The sequence below is a fragment of the Suncus etruscus genome, chromosome 12 (genome assembly GCF_024139225.1).
Source record: "Suncus etruscus isolate mSunEtr1 chromosome 12, mSunEtr1.pri.cur, whole genome shotgun sequence".
Taxonomy (NCBI): domain Eukaryota; kingdom Metazoa; phylum Chordata; class Mammalia; order Eulipotyphla; family Soricidae; genus Suncus; species Suncus etruscus.
The window spans coordinates 8809688-8835886 of NC_064859.1; the positions used below are offsets into that span (position 1 = coordinate 8809688).

At 42.8% G+C, this 26199-nt stretch overlaps 1 protein-coding gene across 1 annotated transcript in view; it reads right to left on the bottom strand.

Annotated features, from left to right (window-relative positions):
* Positions 1-801: 801 nt before the first annotated feature.
* AFAP1L1 (actin filament associated protein 1 like 1) overlaps positions 802-26199 on the bottom strand; it is a 79457-nt gene continuing 54059 nt past the window's right edge. The window contains exons 9-19 of the mRNA XM_049785178.1: positions 26085-26177; positions 18877-18958; positions 18550-18702; positions 16328-16539; positions 14464-14609; positions 13780-13852; positions 12547-12655; positions 8603-8767; positions 4868-5046; positions 4043-4171; positions 802-1120 (exon numbers count right to left, since the gene is read on the bottom strand). Of these exons, the coding sequence (XP_049641135.1) occupies positions 1097-1120; positions 4043-4171; positions 4868-5046; positions 8603-8767; positions 12547-12655; positions 13780-13852; positions 14464-14609; positions 16328-16539; positions 18550-18702; positions 18877-18958; positions 26085-26177 (1365 nt within the window). The 3' untranslated portion in view covers positions 802-1096. The remainder of the gene's footprint in view (positions 1121-4042; positions 4172-4867; positions 5047-8602; positions 8768-12546; positions 12656-13779; positions 13853-14463; positions 14610-16327; positions 16540-18549; positions 18703-18876; positions 18959-26084; positions 26178-26199) is intronic.

Below are 26199 nucleotides of genomic sequence, written 5' to 3' on the forward strand. Positions count from 1 at the left end.
TCCAAGATCTATATTTTAAAAGACTGACAATTAAGATCACAAGAGTTCTTTCACTGAAAACATATAGACTTTTGATGAAAGCCACAAATTATTAATTGGTTGCCTTTTAGCTTTTGGTGGCTTTATCATGTAAAGACCATTTCTTTAGTGGAAGGAAAGTAGGATTTTGAATTATTTTTAAAGCTAAATAGGACCAGAGAATGACTACTGCAGGTAGGATGTTTTTGCCTTGCATACAGCTGGCCCATAGCATCTTATATAGCCCCCAGAGAACTACTAGGAGTAATTCCCAAGTTCAGAGTTAAGAGTCACTCCTGAGCATGCCAGTGTGGCTTCAACAAATAAACAAAGGAACAAACAAGCAAAACCCCAAAATAGCAAAAAAAAAAAAAAAAAAAAAAAAAAAAAAGAAAAGAAAAATAGGGCTAATAATAGGAACCACTATTGACTGAACATTTCCCATTTTTTGAACACTGCAGATTGCTTCCCAGTTTATTTCACTGGAGTCTCACAACAGTTTGAGAAGTTGTCATAAATCATTGTAAGCCGGGTTTTCACAGACAAGGAAAAGCATCACTTTCCTTCTTTTGAAGAGGTCAAAGTGACTTTCTTAGAGACACAGTTGAAAACAGCAAACTTTGGGGCCCCAGCAATGGCACAGCAGTAGGGTATTTGCCTTGCACACGGCTGACCCAGGACGAATGGAGATTTGATCCTCCCGTGCACTGCACTTCCAATACTTTAGTATTGCCTTGCTTTTTCCCTGGGGACTGAGAATAAGATTCTGAGACCAGGATAGAATGATTTATCACATATACTTTCATTTCTTGAGAATGGAAGGCAAAGGCATTTAACAAAATCTTTACAATTGTGCAAATTTCATCTCCCTTCACCCTACTCCTACCCACTGTTAAATCATAAGAATTCCCTTCAGTTCTCTCTTCTTCCCCCCCTACCCCACAATAATGCAGACAATAAAGGCTGCTCTTGTGTGCCCCAAGAAGTAAGGTCCTTTGGTGTTTCTTTATGAAAAAAACGCATTTCTGCCTTGGATGGTCAAGCTGATATTTCTTTGTGTGAAATCCTCATCTTCTTTCTAGGTCTTCTTCATTTCCCATTCCTTAAGTACAGAAAGACAAAACAAATCAGTATATAGGCTATTCATTCAAATGTGAATTTCAGGACAAAAAATTCTATTATAGGGGTTGGAAAGGTAGGACAATGGGTAATGCATTTGCCTTTCATGTGGCCAACTTGGGTTTGATCCCCTCCTATGGTTCACTAAGCACTGCCAGGATTGCTTCCTGAGTGTAGAACCAGAAATAACTTCTGGACACTTCTGCATGTAGTTAAAAGAAATATTCTATTATACTACACTTCATGATACAAAGATGACCACTGACTAGATTAGAGAGCTTTAGACCTTAGGCCTACTTTCTGTGGACTTGGGGAAGTCATCTGTCTTGTCATTCAGTCATTGTCTGAAGTTGGGCCTCATCTTGAAGCAGATGCAAATATCACAAAATTTGCTTATCTCAGATAAGGAAGCAGGTGTAGAAGGCGGAGGAAATAGGACCAGGCCATTGCATCTAACTCATGGGCTATTTCATATCACCTTATTGTGGGGAAGGGTAATGTGAAATTCCAGTATCACACACCCTTGGGAAGGGATTGCAACTGTGTGCAACCTGCTCTCACATTGCTGTAACCAAAACCAATTACTTTCATATTAACTCCACCCAGCTTTTCTTGTTCCCTTGCCTGTTTTCAACAAGATAGCCAGAGTTCTTTAACAATCTAGTCTTAAAAATCTTTAAAAAATTTTTTCACTCAAAAAATTGCCAACTTTTACATTGTTATAATAAAATGTAAAGTTTTTCCAGTGGCCTACAAGAAACAAAGTGAAGAAAAGTCACAATTCAAAGTTCACTACATTTTATTTTATTTTGGTTTTTGGGTCACACCTGGCAGTGCTCAGGAGTTACTCCTGGCTCTACGCTCAGAAATCGCTTCTGGCGGGGCCGGCGAGGTGGCGCTAGAGGTAAGGTGTCTGCCTTGCAAGTGCTAGCCAAGGAAGGACCACGGTTAGATCCCCTGGCGTCCTAGCCAGGAGTAACCCTTGAGCATCAAACGGGTGTGGCCCAAAAAAACAAAAACAAAAAAAGAAATCGCTCCTGGCAAGCTCAGGGGACCATATGGGATGCTGGTATTTAAACCACCGTCCTTCTGTATGCAAGGCAAACACTTTACCTCCATGCTATCTCTCCGGCCCGATCACTACATTTTTTAATATGATCTATTAGAAAAGATTATTCTCTACAGATAATATCAATATCTGGAGAAAAACTAAAATAATATTTTTGGTGAAAATTTATAAAATGTGAACCTCGGTGTCCATATATAATTTTTTTAGAGCTCAATAATGCTCATCATTAACCTATATGTTAGGTTAATGTAGCTACTCTGCTACAATAGCAGAACTGAATGATCTAAAAGGCAAGAGGTCCAAAAGGCCTCACATACTTCTCTGGTTAGTATGGAGTTCTGGTCAACTACTTCTCTAATCCTTTTCCTAAGATGTGTTTGTTTTTCAGAGTTCTGCTTTTCTAAAACCCAGAAAGTTCTTGAAAGAAAAATATTCTCCAATGCTTTTGTGCAAACTCATTTGGTTGCAAAACCTGAGCTTAAAAAAAAGTTTATTATAATGTTGACATACGGTACAAATATTCATCTGTTTTATTTTTTTGTGGGGGCTATTCTTGGTTGTGTCTAAGCTTACTCAGGGATTATTCTTTTTTTTGTTTTTGTTTTTGTTTTTGTTTTTGGGCCACACCTGGCGATGCTCAGTGGTTACTCCTGGCTGTCTGCTCAGAAATAGCTCCTGGCAGGCACGGGGGACCATATGGGACACCGGGATTTGAACCAACCACCTTAGGTCCTGGATTGGCTGCTTGCAAGGCAAACGGCGCTGTGCTATCTCTCCGGGCCCAGGGATTATTCTTGGTGGTAGTCAGGGGACCAAAAATGGTACCAAGGACCAAACCTGGTCAGCTGTGTGTGTGTGTGTGTGTGTGTGTGTGCGTGTGTGTGTGTGCGCGCGCGGACAAGTCCTTCTGTACTCTCTCCATCCTCCAATATTCATATATCTTGTGGTAGAATTATTGTTATTACTTTCAATTTGGGGCAATACCCAGTGCTGCTCAGAGATCACTCTTGGCGATACTCAGGGGACCATCTGTGGCGCCAGGGACTGAACCATGATCAGACGTGTGTAAGCCAAGCATCTTAACCCTTGTATTATCTCTTCTGTTCCAGTGTGGTAAATTTGTAACATGGTTGCTCACAGGGTACCTTTTGAGATCCTTTTTTAAAAAGATACCGTATAAAGCACTGTATTATTAATAGCTACATGTCCAAAAGTATATGTTGCTTTCCAAAGTCCAAATGTTCTGACACAGCTGGTCCCAAGTGTTCAGAGACAGGGCTGGAAGCCAGAATCATAAAGTGAGGCATAGATTCGGAAAAGAAAAAGTTTTATTCAGCCCTTCTTGGTCATGAGCAAGTCCTTTTGCTCCCTCATATTCAGTTACCTTACATATGAAAGGACCTTTGCCATCTCAAAACACTGTAGACACAGACATTATTAGAGTGATGTATTAAAAGTGAGGAGGCTCTTAAATGAGATTTCAGGATCTTTACTGAGTGGAGTTCATGAGTTTTACTGCAGAGAGAGCAATTTTCTGATATTTTTGCTAGCTTGTTTGTTGGCTGTTGATGAGGCTCAACATCAAAGTGGACAGCAGATATCTGAATTATTATTTTTTTATCATGATCATTATTTTGTTTTGGGTCACACCTGGTAGTGCTCAGGGGTTATTCCTAGCTTTGTGTTCCAGTGTTTCAGTCCTGGTGGTTCTGGGGGACCGTATGTGATGCCAGGGATTAAACCCAGGTCTGCCACATGCAAGGCAAACAAACACCTTACTTGTTCTATTGCTTAGGCCAGATACCTGAATTCTAATTAGTTAAGCTCTCACTGTACCTTAGCCTTTTGTAGCACCCTTCCTTGGTTGGAGCCTACGATGGATGGACTCCTTTTCCGTAACTCAGAAACACAGTTGACAGGGAGTGGTTGCTCTGCAGTGTTGTTCTGAGATTTAGTTGACGTTTCCTGCTAATGATAACAAATGGTTACATGAGTGAGGTCTAATGCTATCAATCTGCAACCAACCTCCTCTCCAAAGAATACAAATATAAGGTAGTGTTGATCCTAGATGATCCTAGAAGGCAACAAAGGACTTTGGATAAAATTATGGACCCCTCCAGGTACTGCATGGACTAATTTATCCAGTTCTTCCCAGCCTATGGAAGATGTACTTTTATTAATTATTTTTATTTTTAGTCAAGGAAAATGGGAAGGTTACCCCATACTTATAGTGACATGAATGGTGAGTGAGAGAGCCTGCATTTAACCTTGGCAGTCTCATTCTTAGCCTCTCCTCTGTGTGCTGCAGTGCTTGTAAGTTTTTTTCCATTTTGCTTGTAAGTTATGCCATCATAAGTGGAATTATCAATGGTGATCCTATTCCAGGAATGAAGTCAGCATGTATTTGTGAAATTTACTTATTCATAAAATCAAAACTTCAGTTCTTAATTTTTTGGGAAAAAATAAAAAGGTAGTATCTGATATGTTTCTGTTGCTTTAGTGGATGTGGCCTTCTCTCTGAACAAGGACCTGTCAATTATCTTTGATGCTGTACCACCCCCTTCCGAGTGCCCCCCCCCCCAAACAAACAAAAAAAGAGGATCATGACTGGAAGGTTAAAAAAATGTGAGGGGCAGAAAGAGCAGAAGGGAATGGACTCACCCCATTCTTGTTCTTGCTGCCCACGGAGAGCCCCAGGGCTGGGCCCCCTGCCAGGGACTGCTTCAAGCGGTCCTTGACGGCCACCAGCTTCAGCTCCAGGTCAATTCGGCGTTCCTCCTTTGCCCTACATTGAGCTTCTAGGTTGGCCACTGTTTCCTCCAGAACCTTCAGTTTTGTGCCTATATTCAAAATCAGGGCGAAACAGCTGAGCATTTATTATATAAAATATATATTTACAAATATATATAAATACATACATATATTTAAATAATATAGAATAGCTGGAGCATCAGGGATCTAGGAGGACTGCAGGCTGGTGAGACTTGATCACTCAGTTTGCCTCGTAATGGTTTTCTCCTTTCATTTCAAAGCCAATTTGACTTTAATATGTCTTGTAATTGAGTAATAACAGGGGCCGGAGCTACAGCATAGTGGTAGGGCATTTGCCTTGCCTGCAGCCGACCCAGGATGTACGTGGTTCTGATTCCTGGTATCCCATCTGGTCCTCTGAGCCTGCCAGGAGCGATTTCTGAGCACAGAGCCAGGAGTAACCCCTGAGCAGCATTGGGTATGGTCCAAAAACAAGCAAGCAAAAAACTCCCCTCCTTCAAAAAAACAAAAACTGAGTAATAACACAGGCTTTGCACTTACTGTGCTCAAAGAGCTGTGTTGAGCCTTCCTAAGTTTAAAAATGATTCTTTGCTTTGAGTGGGGCAGCACTGGAGGGGAATGGTAAGTCAATAATGGCAAATTCTTTTTATTTTTCTGTATTTTCTTTTTAGCTACACTTGATGGTGATTGGGGTTACACCATGCTCAGTGTTTGGAGGAAGAGAAGGTGCAGGGATTGAATCAGGCTTCCTGCATGCAAAGCATGCACGTCAGCCAGTCAAGCCAATAGCATAAATTTCTTTTTATGGGGGCCAGAGTGGTGGTACAAGCCATAAGGCGTCTGCCTTGGGCACCAGCCTAGGATAGACCACTGTTGCAGTTTGATCCCCCAGCATCCCATATGTCCCCCAAGCCAGGAGCGATTTCTGAGCGCATAGCCAGGAATAACCCCTGAGAGTCACCGTAAAACTAAACAAACAAAAATTCTTTTTATGTATTCATTTAGTGAATATTTAGTGAGTGCCTTCTATATACCAGGCACTGTGCAGAGTCTTTTTAGACTATAGCAGGGAATAAAACAGGCAAAGATACTAGTTCTTATGGAGCTAAGCATACCCGTATGTGTTTGTGAAAAAGAGTGGAGGTAGAGACAATACTAATCATTATAAATAGTGATTTTACAGAGTGATGTGCTATAGGAAAGTTGACCAACATAAGGACAGTCAGCCTATTCCAAACCATGGTTCTAACTGATAGAAAAGTTTTCTTTCTGTTAAAACCAAACTGCCTTTCTGTGTTTAAGGTTCTTTGGTTCTGTTTTTTGTTTTTTTTTAACTTTATTTATTGATTGATTGACCGGTTTTTGGACCACACCTGGTAGCACTCAGGGGCCACTCCTGGCTCTGTGCTCAGAAATCACCTCTGGAAGGCTTGGGAGACCATATAGTATGCCAAGAATCAAACCAGGTCAGCTGTATGCAAGGCATATGCCCCACCACTATGCTATCTCTCCAGCCCTTTTGATTCTGATTCTACATGTCACAGCAAGTTGATTTCTTTATTGTTTTTTTTTTTTTTTTGTTGTTGTTGTTGTCACACCCAGTGGTGCTCAGGGCTTACTACTGGCTCTGTGGTCAGTGATCCCTTTTGGCAGGCTCAGGGAATCATAGGGGGCACTAGGAATTAAAATTGGGTCAATACAAGTCGATACAATACCCGAATACAAGTCAAGTGTCTTCCCACTGTTTTATTTTTTCGACCCTTCAAGTTGATTCCTTGAACAAGAATTCTGATCTGAGGCTAATAGATTTCTAGGTACCCCTATGGATGGAATGGCACATCAGAATAACAAGAACAACCAATGTTGGCATGGATGTGGGAGAAAGAGAAACTCATTGACTATGGATGGGAATGTACACTAGTCCAACCTTTTTGGAAAACAATATGGACATTTGTCAAAAAACTAAAAAAATTAAAAAAATTATTATAATTAAAAAATGAAAAGAAAAACTAGAGCTCCCATGTGATCCAGTAATACCTCTTCTGAGAATATACCCTAGACCTCATGAAGCTCACCACAAGCAGGGATGACTTTAGTTAGAGAAATAACTACATTGTGAACTATCCTAATAATGAGAATGTATGAGGGAAGTAGAAAGCCTGTCTAGAGTACAGGTGGGGATTGGGTGGGGAGGAGGGAGATTTGGGACATTGGTGATGGGAATGTTGCACTGGTGATGGGTGGTGTTCTTTACATGACTGAAACCCAAACACGATCATGTATGTAATCAAGGTGTTCAAATAAAATATATACAAAATAAAAAATAATAATAAAAAAAAGAATATATCCTAGGGACCCAAAATCACAATACAGAAAAGCCCTCAACACTGCTAATGTTATTGCAACACTATTCAGAATAGCCAAAATCTGGACGCAATTGTTCAAGAACAGATGAGTGGATAAATACACTGTAGTATAATGGAATACTACACAGCTGTTAGGGGAAATGAAATCATAAAATTTTCTTATATACAGTTGGATATGGAGAATATTATGCTGAGAGAAATGAACAGAGAGATGTAGAAAGACCATGATCATTTGTGGGATATAAAAATAATATGATAATAATACCCAAAGACAATAGATATGAGGATGAAGAGGATAGGCCCATGGTAGGCAGCTTGCCACAAACAATGGGAGGGTGCAGTTAGGGCAGAGAAGGGACCACTATAATAATGTTAGTTGGAAATGATCACTCTGGATAAAACTGGGTAACTGAAAAGAGATAAAGTGATATGCATGATACCCCTTCAGTATCCATATTGCATATTAAAAGAAAAAAGGGAGGAAAGGAAAAGGAGAGAGAGAGACAGAGAGACATGTCAGTGGGGAGGATGGAAAGCAAACTAGGGACACTCACTGGTCATTGGTGGTGGGAAATGTGCACTGGTGAAGGGATGGGTGTTGGATATTGTATAATTGAAAACCAATCATGAACAAGTTTGTAACTGTGTCTCAAGGTAATTAAAAATAAATGAAAAAAATGTTTATAGGCTCTGTAATATATTCATGGGCTATATGACCTGCAATGTACCTATTCTCTAAAGACAGAATCTCTTTATTTCCCTCAAGGATGTGAAGAACATCAGTAGATTGTGCACCAAACTAGTCACAGGAATAATCTGAAAGAAATACTGCAGGAAATGGTTCAGAAGACGTTAGACAGGGAGACCCAAAGAGATCATGGCCATACATTTCAGGGTCAAGTGTTCCAACCCATATTTCTAGAATCCAGGCCAAGTGTCTCACAGATTTGTGCACTCTGCACCTATCTGTGAATCAGTGAGTTCCTGTGGTATCCAAAATGATGTCTCTTACCAACTTGATTCTAAGGAATACTGTTTTTCATGTTTCCCATTCCCAAAATCATATCAGATTTCACTGCATTAAGTTTACACATCTTTCTCAACTAATGAAAAAACAGTTATCAAATCGATGGCCTTCATTAGATAGGAGGGCTGGTGGAGATGATGTAGAAACCTGGTGACCTATGCAGCCATTTCAGCTTAACAGTATCAGGGAGGTGTCAGGACTGAGTGGTTGTGACCACACCGACACAGGTACCTGGATTGTTCCGAATCGCTTCTTTAACTTCCCTCTTCTCCAGCCGCAGTGCCATCAGCTCCGTCCGGATGGTCTCTTTCTCTTTCTCCAACTTCTCTTTTTCTACCAGGTACCTCCGGGCATCCTCCTCAGCTCGGTTCTTTCCATATTTGTACTGATTGGCACCTGCAGAGGTGGGAGGCAAAAAAAAAAAAAAAAAGGCTCTCACTTCTGACCTCTGGGACAAGTAGGTGGGGCATTGTCTCTCTTGGCTTCCATTTCTCCACCTATGAAGTAGGACTATTTATTGAGTCCTGGACAGAAACAAGGTGCAAGCTGGGGTTGGGGTTGTGGGGAGAGTGAATAGCATTTAGAAATGAGACTTTGCAACATGGATGATCATGGTTTGTGTTTTCTTTATCCTTGCTGACTGTGACAGGAGGCAAAGGGGAATGGTGATGGTTTTCTGTCTCTCCACTCAGCTTTCAGTAATTTTCTCTCTTTTATGTGATGCCAGAGTCTGAGGTGGGGCTCTCACGTGCAAATGGTGAACTTCTTTTCTTGAGTCATTTCCTGGGCTACACTAATTTGGTATTATAGTCTAAAAGTTTATTTCTGTTTTATTTAGTTCATTTTTGTTTTCCCATTGGGTATCATATACAAATGATACTATGTGATCTTTGTCTTTCTCCATCTAACTTATTTCAATAAGCATAAATATCTTCTACTTCAATCTATATTTTTTAACTTTTTTTCAATCTATATTTTGATAAATGGCAGAATTTTATGTTTTTGTATAGCTGACTAGTACTTCAATGTAAATGTATTACCATTTTTTGTTGTTTTGGGGTCACACCTGGTGGCACTCAGGGATTACTCCTTGCTATATGCTCAGAAATTACTTCTGGTAGGCTCAGCGTACCATATGGGATGCCAGGGATTGAACCCAGGGCAGTTGCATGCAAGGCAACTTACCACTATACTATCGCTCCAGCCCCTGTATTATCACTTTGTATTTAGTCATCTGTTAGGGGTACTTCTGTTGTGTACACCTTGGTTATTATAAATAATGATGCAATAAGTGGGGGTCTGAATACCATGTGGGAAAACTGGATTACATGGAATTTCTCATTTTATCTATCTATTTATTTATTGTTTTGGGCCACACCTAGTGATGCTTAGGGACACTATAGTGCTGTTTGAACCAGGTTTGGCCACATGTACTATTTTTCTCATCTTTGAATTTCTATTTTTAATTTTTTGAGGAACATTCATTCTGCTTCCATTTGATTGCATGATTCAGCAATGCATGGGTTCTCTTTCTCCATATCCTCTTCAACACTTATTTCTTGACTTTTGGATATTACCATTCTTACAGGTGTAAAGTTGAATCTCAATGTGGTTTTGATTTGCATATCTCTAATAATTATTAGAGGTGATGAAATCTTTACATGTATCCGTCACCTATTTGTATGCTTTTTCTAGAGAAAAACATTCAAATCCTCAGTTCGATTTTTTTTGGGGGGTCACACCTGACAGTGCTCAGGGGTTACTCCTGGCACTATGCTCAGAAATGGCTTCTGGCAGGCTCGGGAGACCACATGGGCTGCCGGGATTTGAACCATCGTCCTTCTGCATGCAAGGCAAATGCCTTATCTCCATGCTATCTCTCTGGCTCCCCTCAGTTCGTTTTTAAGTTGGGCTGCTTGGAACTTTTAGTTGTTGCTATTGGGTTTTTTTTTTTTTTTTCATTAGAAACAATGGAAGGTTTCCCCCTTAAGATCACCTGAGATATTACAGTAGAAAAGGCAGCCCACCCAGGTTTGGTCTCAGGTACCCTTGAACAGCACCTGGAGTTGTGGTTCCAGCATGGAAACTCTGCTTTATGAATGATCTGGTGAGAGCAATTGTGACTACAGTGTTTTTGGCCCAGAATTGAACCCAGGTTCCTCCCAGGTTGGCTACATACCAGGCAAATGCCCTACTGCTGTGCTATCTCTCTGGCCCTCTTTTCTTTTCTTGGAGGGCGGGTATACCTGTTTGTACTTGGCTACTTTCAGTACAGCACTCAGGGGTTGTTTTGCTGATGTCTGAGGGAGCATAGTGCTGGGGACTGAACCCAGGGCTCTTTCATGCAAAGCATGTCTCCTCCAGCCTTTATGCAGTCCCAACACTTTGTGCTTTCTTTAATCTTCCGTCCTTATTGAAGTTTAGTTTTCCATTAAAAATGATGTTTTGGGCCAGAGAAATACACACTGAGTAGGGTATTTGCCTTGCACGCAGCTGACCCCGAGCACTGCTAGGAATGACCCCCTGAATGCAGAACCAGAAGTAAGCGCTGAGCACCGCCAGGTGTGCCCCAAAAATAAAAACCAAAAAAAAAAAAAAAAAGAAAGACGAAACCAAACACCAACCAATAAAACCACAGAATTTACCCTAAAGTTGATTTGCCCACTTAGTCATTATTAGGTATGTCAATCAGCTAATCCACTCAGCCTCTGTGGGGTGGTAGACAGAGCTCAGACTGGGATGCAGGTGAGCCCTGTCTTTCATGTCATCTGCGTAAATGGTTTTTGGAGGAGTTCAGTTCTCCACTTATAGCCCCAATCAGAAATGATAGATTAGTAGCCTATGGATCAGTACAAATAGAAAATTAAATAAATATACATACAGCTGCCCCTCAGAAAACCCAGGTTTTTGTTTTTTTGTTTTTGGACCACAACAGGTGATGCTCAGGGGTTACTCCTGGCTATGCACTCAGAAATGGCTCCTGGCTTGGGGTACCATATCGGGCGCTGGAGGATCAAAACGTGGTTCGTCCTAGGCTAGCATGGGCAAGGCAGACACTTACCACTTGTGCCACCGCTCTGGCCCCAGAAAACCCAGGTTTAACTGCATTATTCCATGCACTTTTTTTGCTTTAACATGTATAGCTGTCCTTCTTATTCACAAATTCCACATTTGTGGATCAAACTACCACAGATGTTGACCTGTGGATAAGGAGATATCCTATAAAGGACTACAGGGTGGATCATTATCAGTGTAGAGATTGGTTGGGAGTCCTGAAACTAATTCCCAAGGGGAGTCACCATTATATGCAGATTATCAACTGTCAATTCTAATCCCCAGATGTGTGTGTGTGTGTGTGTGTGTGTGTGTGTGTATAATTGTTTTTTTTTACTTACTGGTAACATTTAGAAAATTTAATTGCTGATTAAAAATAAATAACAGGTCATGGCTGAAGAGAGATAGTATAGTGGGTAGGGAGTTTGCCTGGCATGTGGCTGGCTCACGTTTGATCCCTGGTATCAGATATGATCCCCCGAGCCTGCCAGAGTAAGTAAAGAACCAGGAGTAAGTCCTGAACACCACTGGGTGTGGTCCCCAAAATAAAGAAAGGTCAAATAAAAAAAGAAATAGAAAAAAAAAAAAAAAAGGAAGAGCAACTATTACTTCTTATGTAGATTTGTGCTCTCCTTTTTGGATGACACTACTGCTTGGACATACTGACTGGGCTGAGTTGTGGCCACCCCATAGTCTAAATCTGTGTAGTCCAAGTGTCTGCAGGTTCCACTCATTCCTGGTCCTTTTGCCTCCATGGTCCTTTATAATAATTATTATTTTTGCTTTGGGCCACACCCAGTGACACTCAGGGTTACTCCGGGCTATGCACTCAGAAATCGTTTCTGGTTCGGGGGACCATATGGGACTCCAGGGATCGAACGTAGGTCTGTTCTGGGTCAGCTGCGTGCAAGGCAAACAAACGCCCTACTGCTGTGCTATTGCTGCAGCCCCATCCTTTGTAATCCTTGTGGGTTATTTTTCTTATTGTGGAGTGCGTTTCTCAGGCCTCATTCTTTGCCTTTATTCATCTCCTTTATTTGCCTCCCTGACCTCTGAGGAATCTGATTTTGAGAGAGCCCTCAACTCCTAGGTCTGCCCAACTCTCCATCCCCAGAACTCACTGGACGCATGGCGCTTGACTTTGACCTGCGGGTCCACACGATGGGACTTCTCACTGCAAGAGGAGGCATGCCGCTTCACTTGGGCCCCTGTTGGTCGGGGCTCCTCATCCTGGACAGAGATGGAGGGAAAAGGTCAAAGGAAGTGATCTCCAACACAGGAGCATTCTTAGGCCTACTCTTGATCTAAACTACTGCCTGTACAATGTATGAAGCACCATCACAATCAATGATCACTGGATCCTCTGACTAATGTTAAGGGAAGCAGAAGAAACTTTACCCTGGTGTATATTTGGGCATGACGAATTTTAAGAACACAAAACTCCATCAAATCTCAGGAGACCTTGAGTAGAAAATCAATTCTATGACATAAAGTAACAACAATCTTGTCCACTCCTTTGTTTAAGACCTCCCAAGTACTGTGCAATCTTTTCATGAAGGATTTGATCAAGCCCCTGTAGAGGTTCTAGGAGGCTTCAACTCCTCCATGCAAAACCAGGAGTGAGGACTAGAACTGTGACAGTGGAGATAACTCAGATGTTGCTCTGTGTCTGTAGTTCATGTCCCCAACTATGAAGCTGTCTCTCAATAAACTCTAAAGTTTATTGAGAATTATATCAATATTTTTCTCAATATTACTGAGAAGGACCTGTTTTCATTTTAGTCTGAGAAGGGTCATGAACACAGAAGGATGTCTAGGGAACTTTCTAGAAAAGGGAGTCCTAGATGAGAGCTCAGTGTCACCTGCCATGATCCAAAGCAGGGGCATATCTGGCAGATGTGTCTACCTTCTTGGCAGCCTGGCTTCCTTTCTTCACCCAACTCTGAAGCCACACTCATGCCATGTGAAGTCAGATGGTGGGGGAGCAGGCACTGCTGTTATAGTCCTGCTCTGTGAGTCAGTGAACAGCATCTCCTTATACACTGAGGGTGTAGTCTAGTGAAGGTCAATGGACCCTCCTTGGGACTCAGCTCACTCAGCTTTCTCAGAGACATCCTCAGGACTGACAGAAGTTGTTTGACCTTGCTCAAACAAGAGGCCTTGCTTCTCTATCTTGGGAACTTTCCACTGTACATCTTGGGCCCCTGTGCTGAGCTTTGGTTGGTGAGTGTCACCAGCCCTTTTCTAGCTACTACTGGAATAGAAGTGATTTTAGTGAGGCGAGTGAAGATGGAGAGTTGAGGGAATGCTAAGAAGTGATCTTCGCCATGTTCTGGCAGCCCCAGGGAGCGTACCTGAATCTTCTCAATAGGAACATCATCATAGACACGGGGTTCAGGCCACTGATCCTGGCAGGACCTTGCATATCTAGAAACAAGGGAGATTGATATTGATAGCCATGGTGATGACATTCCACAACCACAGTCTCTTCCTGACCAAGTTCAGTTGATTCTGCCACAGCCGAGTTGAGATGGGGGTGGGAAGCTAATAATGACTGGCATGTTGGGCCACATCTGCCCATTGCTGTGTTAAGGGCTTCACAGACAAAGATGCATTATTTTCTTACAACAACCCAAGAATCAGAAAATTCATTATCCCCATTCTTACATAATTAATAATAAAATAAGATTCAAGCTGGTAAATAACCGAATGAAGGTACTAGTCATCATCAAACAATGACTAGATCTGACTTTTCAAATGTCAAACCTTGTGCCCACAGGATGCCCACAGGTGTGAAAAATGAAGATCTGGTGGCCTAAAAGTAGAGCCAGGCCATTAGTCAAAAAGGTTCCCTACTCTGCCTTGTTTCAGTGGCACTGTCCCCGCTATCTCTGGTTTCCTTTCTGAGGATTACTCAGGTTTCACCTACTGACTTCACTGGAGGGAGAGACTTCCCTAGCCTGCCTTCTGGACTCAGCCATTGGGAGGAAACTGTGGCAGGTTGGTCTTTGAGGTGTGTGTGGCAAAGTGCGACTTACAGGAAGGAGTTACGCCCTGCACTGACAATACTGGTCAAGGTCTCCACATCTACGTAGTCATAGTGCAGCGCCTCAGGTGTGACTCTGGAGCCCATTTCCACCAGCAGCAGACCCAGCCATCGGCCCATGTCCTCGGAGCAGCTTGCCTGAGGGAGAGGAAGCACAGGCACAAGCATACTTGCATCATTCGTGCCTACTTTGGTAAAACCCATCTTACATAGCATGCATTATGTGTCCAGAGTTCAGGATCCGAGAGGAATAAGCTAGAACAAACATCCAGACATCCTCGTTCCTTTCCTGCACTAACACTAGCTCCTCTGGGAAGCTATCCCTGGCTACTTCTTTAAAGACACAGCTGGCTCACTAGCCTCAGAGCCTACCTGGCCATTTGGATGTGAAAACATTTGAACATATCAGGAGTTTTCATTCACATTTATTTATTTTTATTAGACACATTTAGACATGTGTTTAACATGTTTAGAGATGTTTAGACATGTCATTTAAGACATGTGTTATAATTTCCAATTATTTATGGTATAGTATATAGGAAATTTTCCGAGAGCTTTTCATTTATCATGTACCTAGGCTAGTTCTCATTAAAAGAGCAGCACTATCAAAGCAAAATGCAGTTGCTATTTTTAAATAAAGGAAGCACATATTTTGCCAGAGAGTGCTGTATGTATAATTTAAGAGAAATGAGAAACCGACCTCAAACTATCGGGAATAAAGGCAAGTCAGAAAGACATGAGTTCTTGATGTTTAAGAACTGAGAGTTTTACATCTAGGTTTTGTCTAAGGGGCCATCGACCTTCGAAGCCTTGGGCAAAGGGGTTGGCTGCCTGGCCTCAGTTTACTCATCTGTGTCACTAGAGATACATATTTACATATTCTTCCAGTGATGACATTACAAATTCAGTTACATACTAAAAGGATTAGTGTAACGAAGTGAAGTCTAACGTATTCTACATAACCTCAGTGAGGAGGGAGAAGGGCTTGAGCATGCTGCATGATGAAGTCACCTTATTTGACTGTTCAACAAGCATTTAAAGGGGCCCTTAGTATATGCTCTGTCTCGTACTGGGTTTTGGAAACCTAAAAGTGCATAATGACATTGACCACTGCCTACTCGGAGCCTGATGACTTCACCTGCCTAAGGGGACAATTGTGCTAACAATCTGAGCACTGGGTGGGGAAGGGGACAGTGGTGGCTACCGAACAGGGCAGAGTTGGTTTTTTTTTTTGGCTATAGAACGTGGTGCTCAGAGATTATTTCTGACTCTGTGCTCATGAATTACTCTTGGTGGACTCTGGAGAACATATGGGATGTGTGGGACCAAACCTGAGGTGGCAGAGTGCAAGTAAGCTGTTCTATCCCACTGTACTATCTCTCTAGTTCCAACAGGGCAGTTTTATCTGAGGTAGATGGCCATGGTCATAAAGTTTGAAAAAAGGATTTCAGAATTTTATAGGATTAGATCATGCCACATGTTCATCAGGGTTGAGATTTCAGTAAAGGGAGGATAAACCTTGGTTTTAAAGTTATTATATATAGAAAGAAAAAAATCTGAATGGTCTGTTAAACTTCAGATAAGCATCATACAGGTAATTTTTCAGTATAAGCATGTCCCAAATATGCATAGGTATACTCATGTAAAAGACAGTCTTTTTGTTGTTTGTCTGAAATTCATAGGTAAGTTAGCATCCTGTATTTTAACTGGCAACTCTGCTTGGCACTTGGCCCACTAGTTTCCTGGCCTTTGTTGCTATTCTGTCACATCCACAGCAAGACCCCAGCAGGACCCAGCACCCAGCAATCTCCTTTCAATTGCCACTGACAGGGGTCACCTAGTCTCTCTTTTCTTACCTCAAGGATGGCGACCTCCTGCCGATTGCGCAGGATCCTGAAAGCAAATGGGTGCCTGGGCCCAAAGCCTGGTGCCACCTCACAGCCACGGAGAGCGATGGCATTCACGTGGGTATGCAGGTCAGTGCGGTCTTTGTGGAAATACATAGTATTGCACTTGAGGCGGCACCAGCGTTCCTTCCAGCTGTGACTCACCAGCACGTTCAGATAGCCTGTGTTAAATGACAATAGCTGTCCAAATGGAGACACTGGTGTTATAGCCACTAAGCCTTCGCAGCTAATCCTCATGGATCTTGACTTGTCCCTTGAATATTGTTTTTGTGGTGCTGTGGAGAGAACCAGCACCTCTAATGTGAAAGGCTCTATTGTAAAGTCTGGTGTATAGTACGGCTTTTGGATGTTATCTACTAGCTCAATAAGATGGTGCTTTCTTCATGTATTTTTTGAGGGGAGGACATATCTGGTGTCGCTCAGAGGTTACTACTGGTTCTAAACTCAGGAATCACTCTAGCTAGCCTCGAGGCCATATGAGATGTCAGGTTTTGAACTTTGGCTGGCCATCAAAGCAAGTGCCCTAACCACTGTGCAATCTCTCTGGATCTGAATCCATGAATTATTTAATCAAATCAATTAGATTTCTAAATTCAACTCAGCTAGATTCTGCTATTTAATACTTGGAAGAGGAGCTGATCAGAACAGATCCTACAGCTCAGACGGAGGAAAGGCAAATAGGCAACTTCAAGGCCAGTTTGTGGGTTATTCCTAGGACAAAGTTCTTAGAAAGTCTTTGTCTTCTAGTTGGGAAGAAGAGAACAATGTCTCTCTTGGGGCTTACTTCCTATTTGTGAAGTTGGGCCTGACAACCACAATTCTACTTGGTGGCTTGGCCTCTAGAACATCGGAGCTAGCTAGATACAGAAAGCAGGAACCCCTGTATAGAATGGGTGAAAGGCAAAACTTCTCCCCTAGAACTGTCAGCAATTTTCTAGAGAAAACTAATGGATGCTGCGGACCCCTGGTGGTAGCATGAGGAACAGACCCATATAGCCATGATCAAGAATTCAGAATCGGGCCCGGAGAGATAGCACAGCAGTGTTTGCCTTGCAAGCAGCCGATCCAGGACCAAAGGTGGTTTGTTCGAATCCCGGTGGCCCATATGGTCCCCGTGCCTGCCAGGAGCTATTTCTGAGCAGACAGCCAGGAGTAACCCCTGAGCAACGCCGGGTGTGGCCCAAAAACCAAAAAAAAAAAAAAAAAAAAAAGAATTCAGAATCGAGCAAGGCCCAGACTGATAGGCAATGGGCTGGGATCTTTACTTCATACTGTAGAAATGGAATTTTGAAGACAATATGTCCCTATTCATTGGTTACGTAGTCTTAGTGACCAAGTGCTTCGATACCAATTTTAAGGTTAGATAGACTATTACTATATGTAGGTATCCCCTCCTTCAACTTCCTATTTATCCACCTGGATGGTCAGACCCATCCACACTTGGGAGGGGTCTGAGGTTTGGAATATAAGTGCTGCCTGGGGGGAAGGGAAAGCAGAGAAAGGCAGCAAGGGATCTTGGAGGGCAGCACTAAAGAGGCTGCACGGAAAACTTAGCTTAGAAGCCATATGGAGAAATGCACATGGAGGTTAGGGCAGTGAAATAAAGCTGGTTGACTCCTGAAACTTCATCTGACTGCTTGTGAATCTCTCTGTGGTTATTTTGCAACCTTCAGACCTGCTGGCCAACTGGCTACCGGCGTCGTGCTAAGAAAGGCCTCACCACAAGGACTCTATATTTTATATTTCTACAACAACTATAGATGCCCACAAAATGATTATTCAATTCTAGTGAAGCATCACATTTATATGAACAAAAATACATGGTTTCCCTTCCAAACCATATTTAACTGAGAGCGCATTTACAAGGAAAATGTCCCTATGAGACTGACCTGGAACATATATGCAGAGAGTATGATACTCTCATCATTAGATATCTGAGGTCCACACATAGGGTAACCAGAGCTCAGGTCCCAAGCAGTATAGAAAAAGTGGGCTTAGCTGACCTGTCCTTATGTTGAGTGCCAGGGTCTCATGGGAGAAGCGAAGGAGTGACAGGGATTACTGGGAGAGCGGAGTCATTCACTAGCTTAGAAATCTTCTGCTCTGAGATTTGAGGGTCTCCTAGCCAGGCCCGTGTGGGCCTTGATCCTCCCACCTCTTCCTATACCCACCGCAGCATGGAACCTCTTCATCGGTGTAGGATGTCTGCAGGTCATCAACCAGTGCCTTCTTTTTGGAGAAACTGATGATGCGGGTGATCTTGCGGCCTGCAGCCCTGCTCATGGAACCCTTCAGCTCTGCCAGGCTGCTCTTCTTCCCTTTCCCTGTTCACATTGGAAAGGAGGGGCCTATTGTCCCAGATCCATCATCTCTGCCTTTCCTCCAGCTCTATCAAACATGAGGACTGGCCCAGATCTCTGGGCTTGTCCTGCTTGCCTGAGGTAAGGCTCCCTGCCCCCAAACTCCAAGTTCTTCCACTTGATCTCACAGACTCTTACCATGTTCACGGCCAAGACTGGAACAGTTGTCGCCCACTCCCAGGCTGTCAGAGTCTGAGGTCTGCTTCTCTTGGGACAGCCTCTGTGGAGGGTGGAGGGACACACAGCCCTGCTTACAAGGTGGACAAGATGATTCCCCCTTGTTGGTTCCAATCTGTCTATGGTTTACTAGCCAGTATCATGTTCCTCTCATGGGGAGCACAGCTAGGACCTGGGGTGGGTAGGTTTTCAAGGTCTTCCTTAACATTGCTTAACAAGGAGTGAATGGCTTATAATGGACTGAGGTGAACATCCTAAGAGTGTGGACAGCACTGGGCAGTGGTCAGGGAACTGTGGTGAGGGTGGTGTTGAGTGGGATACCAATGTAATGCCATGAACTCAGAAAGTTATTTCTAGTGATCCTATGGAGGACAGACCACCAGAGGGGTCAAGGCTTTCAGTGAAGATCTACTTTAGAGAATGTCATCCTCAAAGAAGCTGGATGCATGAGGATTCTGGAAAAACTGGGTAGCCACAGCAAAAACATGAAATTGGATCCATATCTCACACCACACACAAGTTAATTCAAGTAGTGTTACAGAACAAGCCAGAATCTATAAAATACATTGAGGAAAACATAGGCAGTATTTGTCAGGATATGGGTATAGGAAGAATTGACAATGACTCAAACTCCGTTAGCAAGAAAAACAAAAGCAGGAATAAACAAATGGGACTATATAAAACTAAAAAGGTCTTGTATGGCAAAAGAAACAGAGACTAAAATAAAGAGACATCCTACTTAATAGAAGAAAGAAAAGTTGTATATCATGCATCAGATTAAGAACTAATACTCATACATAAGTTTTATGGCCTTAGATTGCTTTGTGTACTGCTAAGAAATGTTATAGTGTACTACAATCTGGGGACTTGAGGGACAAAGTAATTGTATGTGGGTTCTATTTTTTTTTTTAATGTTCTTTGGCTGGAAGTTCAAAATTAAGGTATCAGCAAGGGGATTTCTTCTAAGAATTTTGTTTATGGGTGATTGTCCTTCCACTGTAACTTTACCTTGTCCTCTTTCTGTCCATCTTTGTCCTTATAATTAAAAATAAAAGGAATACATTCTTTTAAAAAAACTAATACTCAGCATATGTAAAGCACTCACAAAGTTCAATAGCAAAAAAAAAATCAGCTAACTCTAACAAAAAATGGGGAGAGAGATGAAATACACTTCCTGAAAGAGGATAAGAGAGCCAATAGGCACAGTAAAAAAATGTTCATCATCACTTATAATCGGGAAATGCAAATCAAAATGACATCAGCTATAAGGGCATATATCAAAAGACTGGGAACAACCAGTGTGGAGGTGCAGTTAAAAAGAACCTTCATTTACTGTTGGTGGGAACGTTGTCTGTCTCAGACTCTATAAAAACTTCTCAAAAATAAGAATAGAAAAATATGAATAAGAATATGACCTAGAAATTCCACTTCTTGGCTTCAACACTCTCCAACATACACACACACACCCTCCCCCAACAACCATTATTTTTGAAAAATATACATACTACTCTTTTCATTACATTATTTAATACAACAGTCAGGATATGCAAACAATCCAAATGTCTAATGGTATCTATGCACAATGAAAAAGATTGCATTATAAAGAAAGTAAGAAATCATGCAACTTTAATGGAATTGAAGGGTATCATGTCAAGCAAAATAAATCAGAGGGTAAAGGAACAATCTGGACAGGAAAACAAAGCAAGAGAAAAGACAATATCAACAATGACATAGCCTGGGTCTTGGATTACAAAAGCTAGATTACCAAGCAGGAAGGGAGGAAGTGGAGGGAGGTATGAAGAGGAAGACTGGAAAGGACATAAAAAGGACACTCTGCACTATAGCATCAGTGGGGAAGGCTCTTTGGCACTTTTGTACTGGTGTGCTTCAGAAACATTCTACATCAAAACGATAAATGTTAACACTATTTTTGTTAGCTAAAATACAACAGAAAAGAGACAGTGTCATTCTGGGAAAAGTAAGTCTTGCTTGGGGGATGGATCAAGGTGACAATGTGCGTGGACAGTATGACAATAATCACAACTTGGTGAGCCCCTTGAGAGGAGTTCATTATGATCCCATCTTAAATGACAGCAGAGCAAACACACACATACACTCACACACTGTGGTAACAATTCATTGCCAGCCAACACTGGACTCACTACACCATTCAGTCATCCCTTCATTCAGTACATATTATCCCACGGGAGATGGAGCAGTGTTCAGAAGAGTATTGGAAGAGGTTATGCTTCTAGTACCAGCTATTAATTGTGGAAATGGGGGGAATGAGTCCTCTCTTAAAGGCTGTTTTTGTCCATCTGAATTATAACTCTTTTAGTGGTCATCAAGAAGTCCCAGCCATGATGATGTTGTAAGGCAGGGGTCTCAAACTCAATTTGCCACAGTAGGCAAAGTCGGGGTGAGGCAGGGCCACATAAGGGATTTAACGAAAAAAAAAAGTCCTCAAACGTTATTATTAACAGTTTTAATTATTTCTTCTGAACATGAATAGAACATTGAGTGAAGATCATGAACAGTTCTTCTGAACATGGCATCATTTGCCTATTCCTTGCTGCCAGAGACTTGACAGTGCTTCTTCTCACAAATTTGAACCACATTTGGCTTTAGAGAGGAAGCAGTTGAGACCTCAGTATGGCTTGAAGATGATCATCATTAAGTCCAGACTTGTACTTTGACTTATTGAAGTTCAATGTGGAGAATAACTTTTCACACAAATATGTGCTCCCCAAATGGCACATGGTGCGCTTGAACATTTGGGAAAGCTCAGGGAAGCTGGGGGGCAATTCTCTCAAAAATTGCCCATTCATGTCTGCTTTTCCACTAATCTCCCTGAACTTGGCTTTGAGATCAGAGCTGCACTGTAGGTCAATGAGCTCCATTTGAAGCACAGGAGGGGCATCTTGCACATCAAAGGAAAAGGGGTCCACAAAAATTTGGAAAGTGGCTCTGTGCTTTTTGAAGTCTGCAAATCTGTGATCAAATTCCTTCTCTAGCTTAAAAATAGCATCAACATATTTCTCACCACTGAATGGCATGCCTGCATCCACAAGTTCCTTGCATGCTGGGAAATGGCAAAGGTTTGTCTGAGAGAGCTGGGATTTCCATAACACAAGTTTTGTGGAGAATGCTCTCACGTTGTCATAGGCAACACTGATAAGCTGCCCCCGGCCTTGTAACATCTTGTTTAGTACATTCAGCTTATGTGTGATGTCAACAAAAAAAGCTAAGCCCATGAGCCATTTGTGATCATTCAACTCAGAAACAGCATCCCTATCCTTCTCCATGAAGACTTTCACTTCTCTCAACTTAAAAAATCTTTTCAGGACATTTCCCCTGCTGAGCCAACGTACCTGGGTGAAATAGAGCACATCTCCATATTCTGACTCCATTTCCTCTAAAAAAGCATGGAACCTCCTGTGCTTTAAGCCCCTGGATCTGATTTGGTTGATGCATTTCACAACAACAGACATCACATTGTCACACGGCAGGCATTTACTGCAAAGGGCCTGCTGATGGATAATGTAGTGAAGAGCAATGGCCTTCTCTACACCCTCCTCTTCAAGTTTTTTTTTTTGAACAAGTGCCACAGTCCATTTTTCCTCCCTGTCATCGATGGCACTCCATCGGTTATTATTCCAACAAACCTCTTCCATGGCAAACCTGCATTCTCAATGGCATCACACAGACGCTGAAATATCTCATTAGCGGTGGTCTGGCCATGCATTGGAATTATTGTGAGCAGCTCCTCTGTCAATTCAAAATTGCAATCAACACCACGGACATAAATTGTGAGCTGTGTAGTGTCTGTTATATCTGTGCCCTTGTCAAGAGCAACTGAGTATGCATCAAAACATTTGGCTTGGGCCTGGAGAGATAGCACAGAGGCGTTTGCCTTGCAAGCAGCTGATCCAGGACCAAAGGTGGTTGGTTTGAATCCCGGTGTCCCATATGGTCCCCCGTGCCTGCCAGGAGCTATTTCTGAGCAGACAGCCAGGAGTAACCCCTGAGCACTGCCGGGTGTGGCCCCCCCCAAAAAAAAAAACCATTTGGCTTTTTCACACAGTTGATGATGTCACTTGACATGTCAGAAATGCGCTCTGCCACAGTGTTGACAGAAAGGCTGATTTTGCTAAACTGACCTTTCTTTTCCGGACAGATAATACTTACAGCCTGTAATATGCATTTTTTAAACAAACTCTCCTTCTGTGAATGGTTTCCGTGCCTTAGCAATCATCTCACTAACCATATAGCTAGCTTCGACTGATGCAACATTCTCTTTGGTTGCTTTCTTGAAATCTTGTTGCCTCATTAGACATGCTTTAAGACTGGCAACCCGCTTGGCTCTCTCCTTTCCTTGATATTTTACACATTTAGTTGAATAATGGTGTTTCAAGTTGTATTCCTTGTGCACTGCGACTTTCTCTGAGCAAATAAGACATGTGGGGATGCCCCTGTGCTCAACAAAGAAATACTACGTCTCCCACTTTTCCTGAAATTGTCTGTGCTCGTCATCAATCTTTCTCTTCACTGCAGGCTTTGATGAAGTCATGATGAAGGTATGACAAAATCTAATTCTGTAATAAACTTCTCTCCCTTCTCCCCCTTAGGCCTCCGATAATGCAATGGACAGTGGGCAGGAGCAGCGGAAATGATGTCTGCACTAGGCACAAAGTATTCGCGACTATTTGCTTACCGAATATTCACAATAAAAATCGCATTAGTAAGAAAAAAATCGCATTAAACATTTGCATACCCCGGGCCGGGCGGTGGCGCTAGAGGTAAGGTGTCTGCCTGCCTGCGCTAGCCTTGGACAGACCTACCGCGGTTCGATCCTCCGGCGTCCCATATGGTCCCCCAAGCCAGGAGCGACTTCTGAGCGCATAGCCAGGAGTAACCCCTGAGCGTCACCGGGTGTGGCCCAAAAACAAAAAACAAAAAAAAAACATTCGCATACCCCAAGCAGTTCCGTTCGGGTACGCAAATGTTTAATGCGATTTTTTTCTTACTAATGCGATTTTTATTGCGATTATTCGGTAAGCGAATAATCGCGAATACTTCGATATTTGAAGGCTGGCCGTGGGCCACAAAATGTTGTACGGAGGGCCGCAAATGGCCCGCGGGCTGCGAGTTTGAGACCCCTGTTGTAAGGTATCACCCTGTGTGGGTTTTATTTTTTTAATCTCATTTTACCAAGCTAAGCTGTGAAGCCAGACTGAGGACAGGAAAGAGAAGACAGCCACCCACTTGGTGAGGGGCATTATAGGCCTGGAGCAATAGTGCAGTGACTTACAGAGCTTTCATAATGAACCTATGGTCATAAACTCTAATCCCTCGCCTGGCAGCTCTGCTGTCTACGGTCACTGGTGCCACAGGCAATTTCTGGCCATACCACAGTCAAGTGTGCCTAAGCATCACCACAGTGGGGAGCAACACCACTAAAAAGATATCTGAGTATTACAGCCAGGAACTATAATTCCTGTAAGGAGTACATGTGCTAGCCTTACAGTCATGACTGGGTAAGTACCACTTCTGTGATCTTCGAGTTTCCGTAAGAGGGCCCCAACGAGTATATCTGGAGGCACCACAGTAAAGGAGAACAACTGAAGCAAACTTTGCAGCCATGTGTGTGAGCATCACAAGCCAGAATCCAGGGACTTCCACAGTCATGGAAGTGGGCAGCTCCAGTTATTGCAACAATGTCAAAAACAGCAAGGAAGGGGTGAGGGGAGGGGAAAGAAATGGTACAGACCCAATAACTTAAATAAAAAAGAAGAAATTTCAAAGTTCTGAGGCCCCAAATCTTGCCTGATAAGCACCTCCAGGACTGCTGGGCTAGGATAGTCCCAAGGTTTGGGGTTGGGGTGGGTTTAGAGAGGTCATGTGCTTCCTCCAGTTTCCAGAGGCTAGAAAAAATGGCAGCTGTCAGAAATGGGGTAGAGCAAATATGGAGCGGCACCCCATAAACACTGTGAAACAGAAAGTTGTGGTTCTATCTGGTGTGCATCAGTTATTAGAAAACATTTTTGTCATCAAGAGGCAAGTGGGAAGAAATCCAGAACCATCACTGATCCAGGATTACCTTGAAACAGACCCATTGATACTGTGTACACAACCCACCCCTCTACCAGTGGCATTCAGCTTCCGGGGAGCTTCACTTCATAGCTGTCTCTTTTCTCTGCACCATTTAGGTGCCTGAACACACAAACACATGTATAACCATCCCTGTGCATAATCACACACACAAACACTCAGATGCACCTGCTGATACACGATCACCCACACACAGTCAAGCACATGCTGTCCTACACCTGTGCCCTGTTTTCAATCCTTCCTTCCCTGTGGCACCTTCTATTGTGTCTCCTCCCATCCCTCGGTCTACGTTTGCATCTGTGTAATCTTGCTTGTTCTTTATGGTTCAACATTGGGATTTTCTTCTCTAAAACCCCTATTCTCTCCAGCCAATTCCAGTCCCTATCATAGTAGCTTTCCAGGACCACTCTAAATGGTTTAAGAATCTGTGCCTTCTGCAAGAAAAGCATCCCTGCTTTCTCCCCAGGATGGAGTGGGTCTTAGGATACCATTTGGAAAAGTGAGGGCCAAGGCAACCAGGCCCTCTGGGTGTCCATCTAAGTTAAGTTTCCACTAGTGGTGGACCTTAGGGTCAGTCCCTGTGCTGGCACATTCATCTGGAAACATTTCACTGAAGAATTGTTGCAGGCATAAAGTGACAGTAAGGTATTAGAACACTGCTGGCACTAGTCATATTCTGTATTTGTAAGATCCAACTATATGGATTGTAGACCTTCCCCTTGGCTTGAGGACTGTGGCCCACACTGCACAACCCCCACAATACTCAGGCCAGCGGTTGAGAACCATTGAGGAATGCCAATTCAAGGCCAGCTTGGGTAGTGTCCTTCCCTGACTGACTCTCCCAAAGCTCATTCAAAGTTAGCATCTTAGCCATGCCTGCCTCTGCTTGCTCAGCACTGGGCTGAGGAAATCCATCCAGCACACAGGACATATTCATTTTGCAGATATTTCTCAAGTTGTACCACAGCACCCTGTGTGGCCTGGGAATGTTCTGGGGCCAGAGCCCATGCCGAGTGCACCCTTACCCCACCCAGGATTCCCACAAAAGACAGATGTACCTTGTCCAGGTCCAGCTTACACTGGGTGGCTGGAGATCTGGGCACATCCACTCCTTCTGCTCCCCCGATGGGCTTGCTCACCTCTCGGATGGCCTGTGTAAAGAGAACGCAAAGC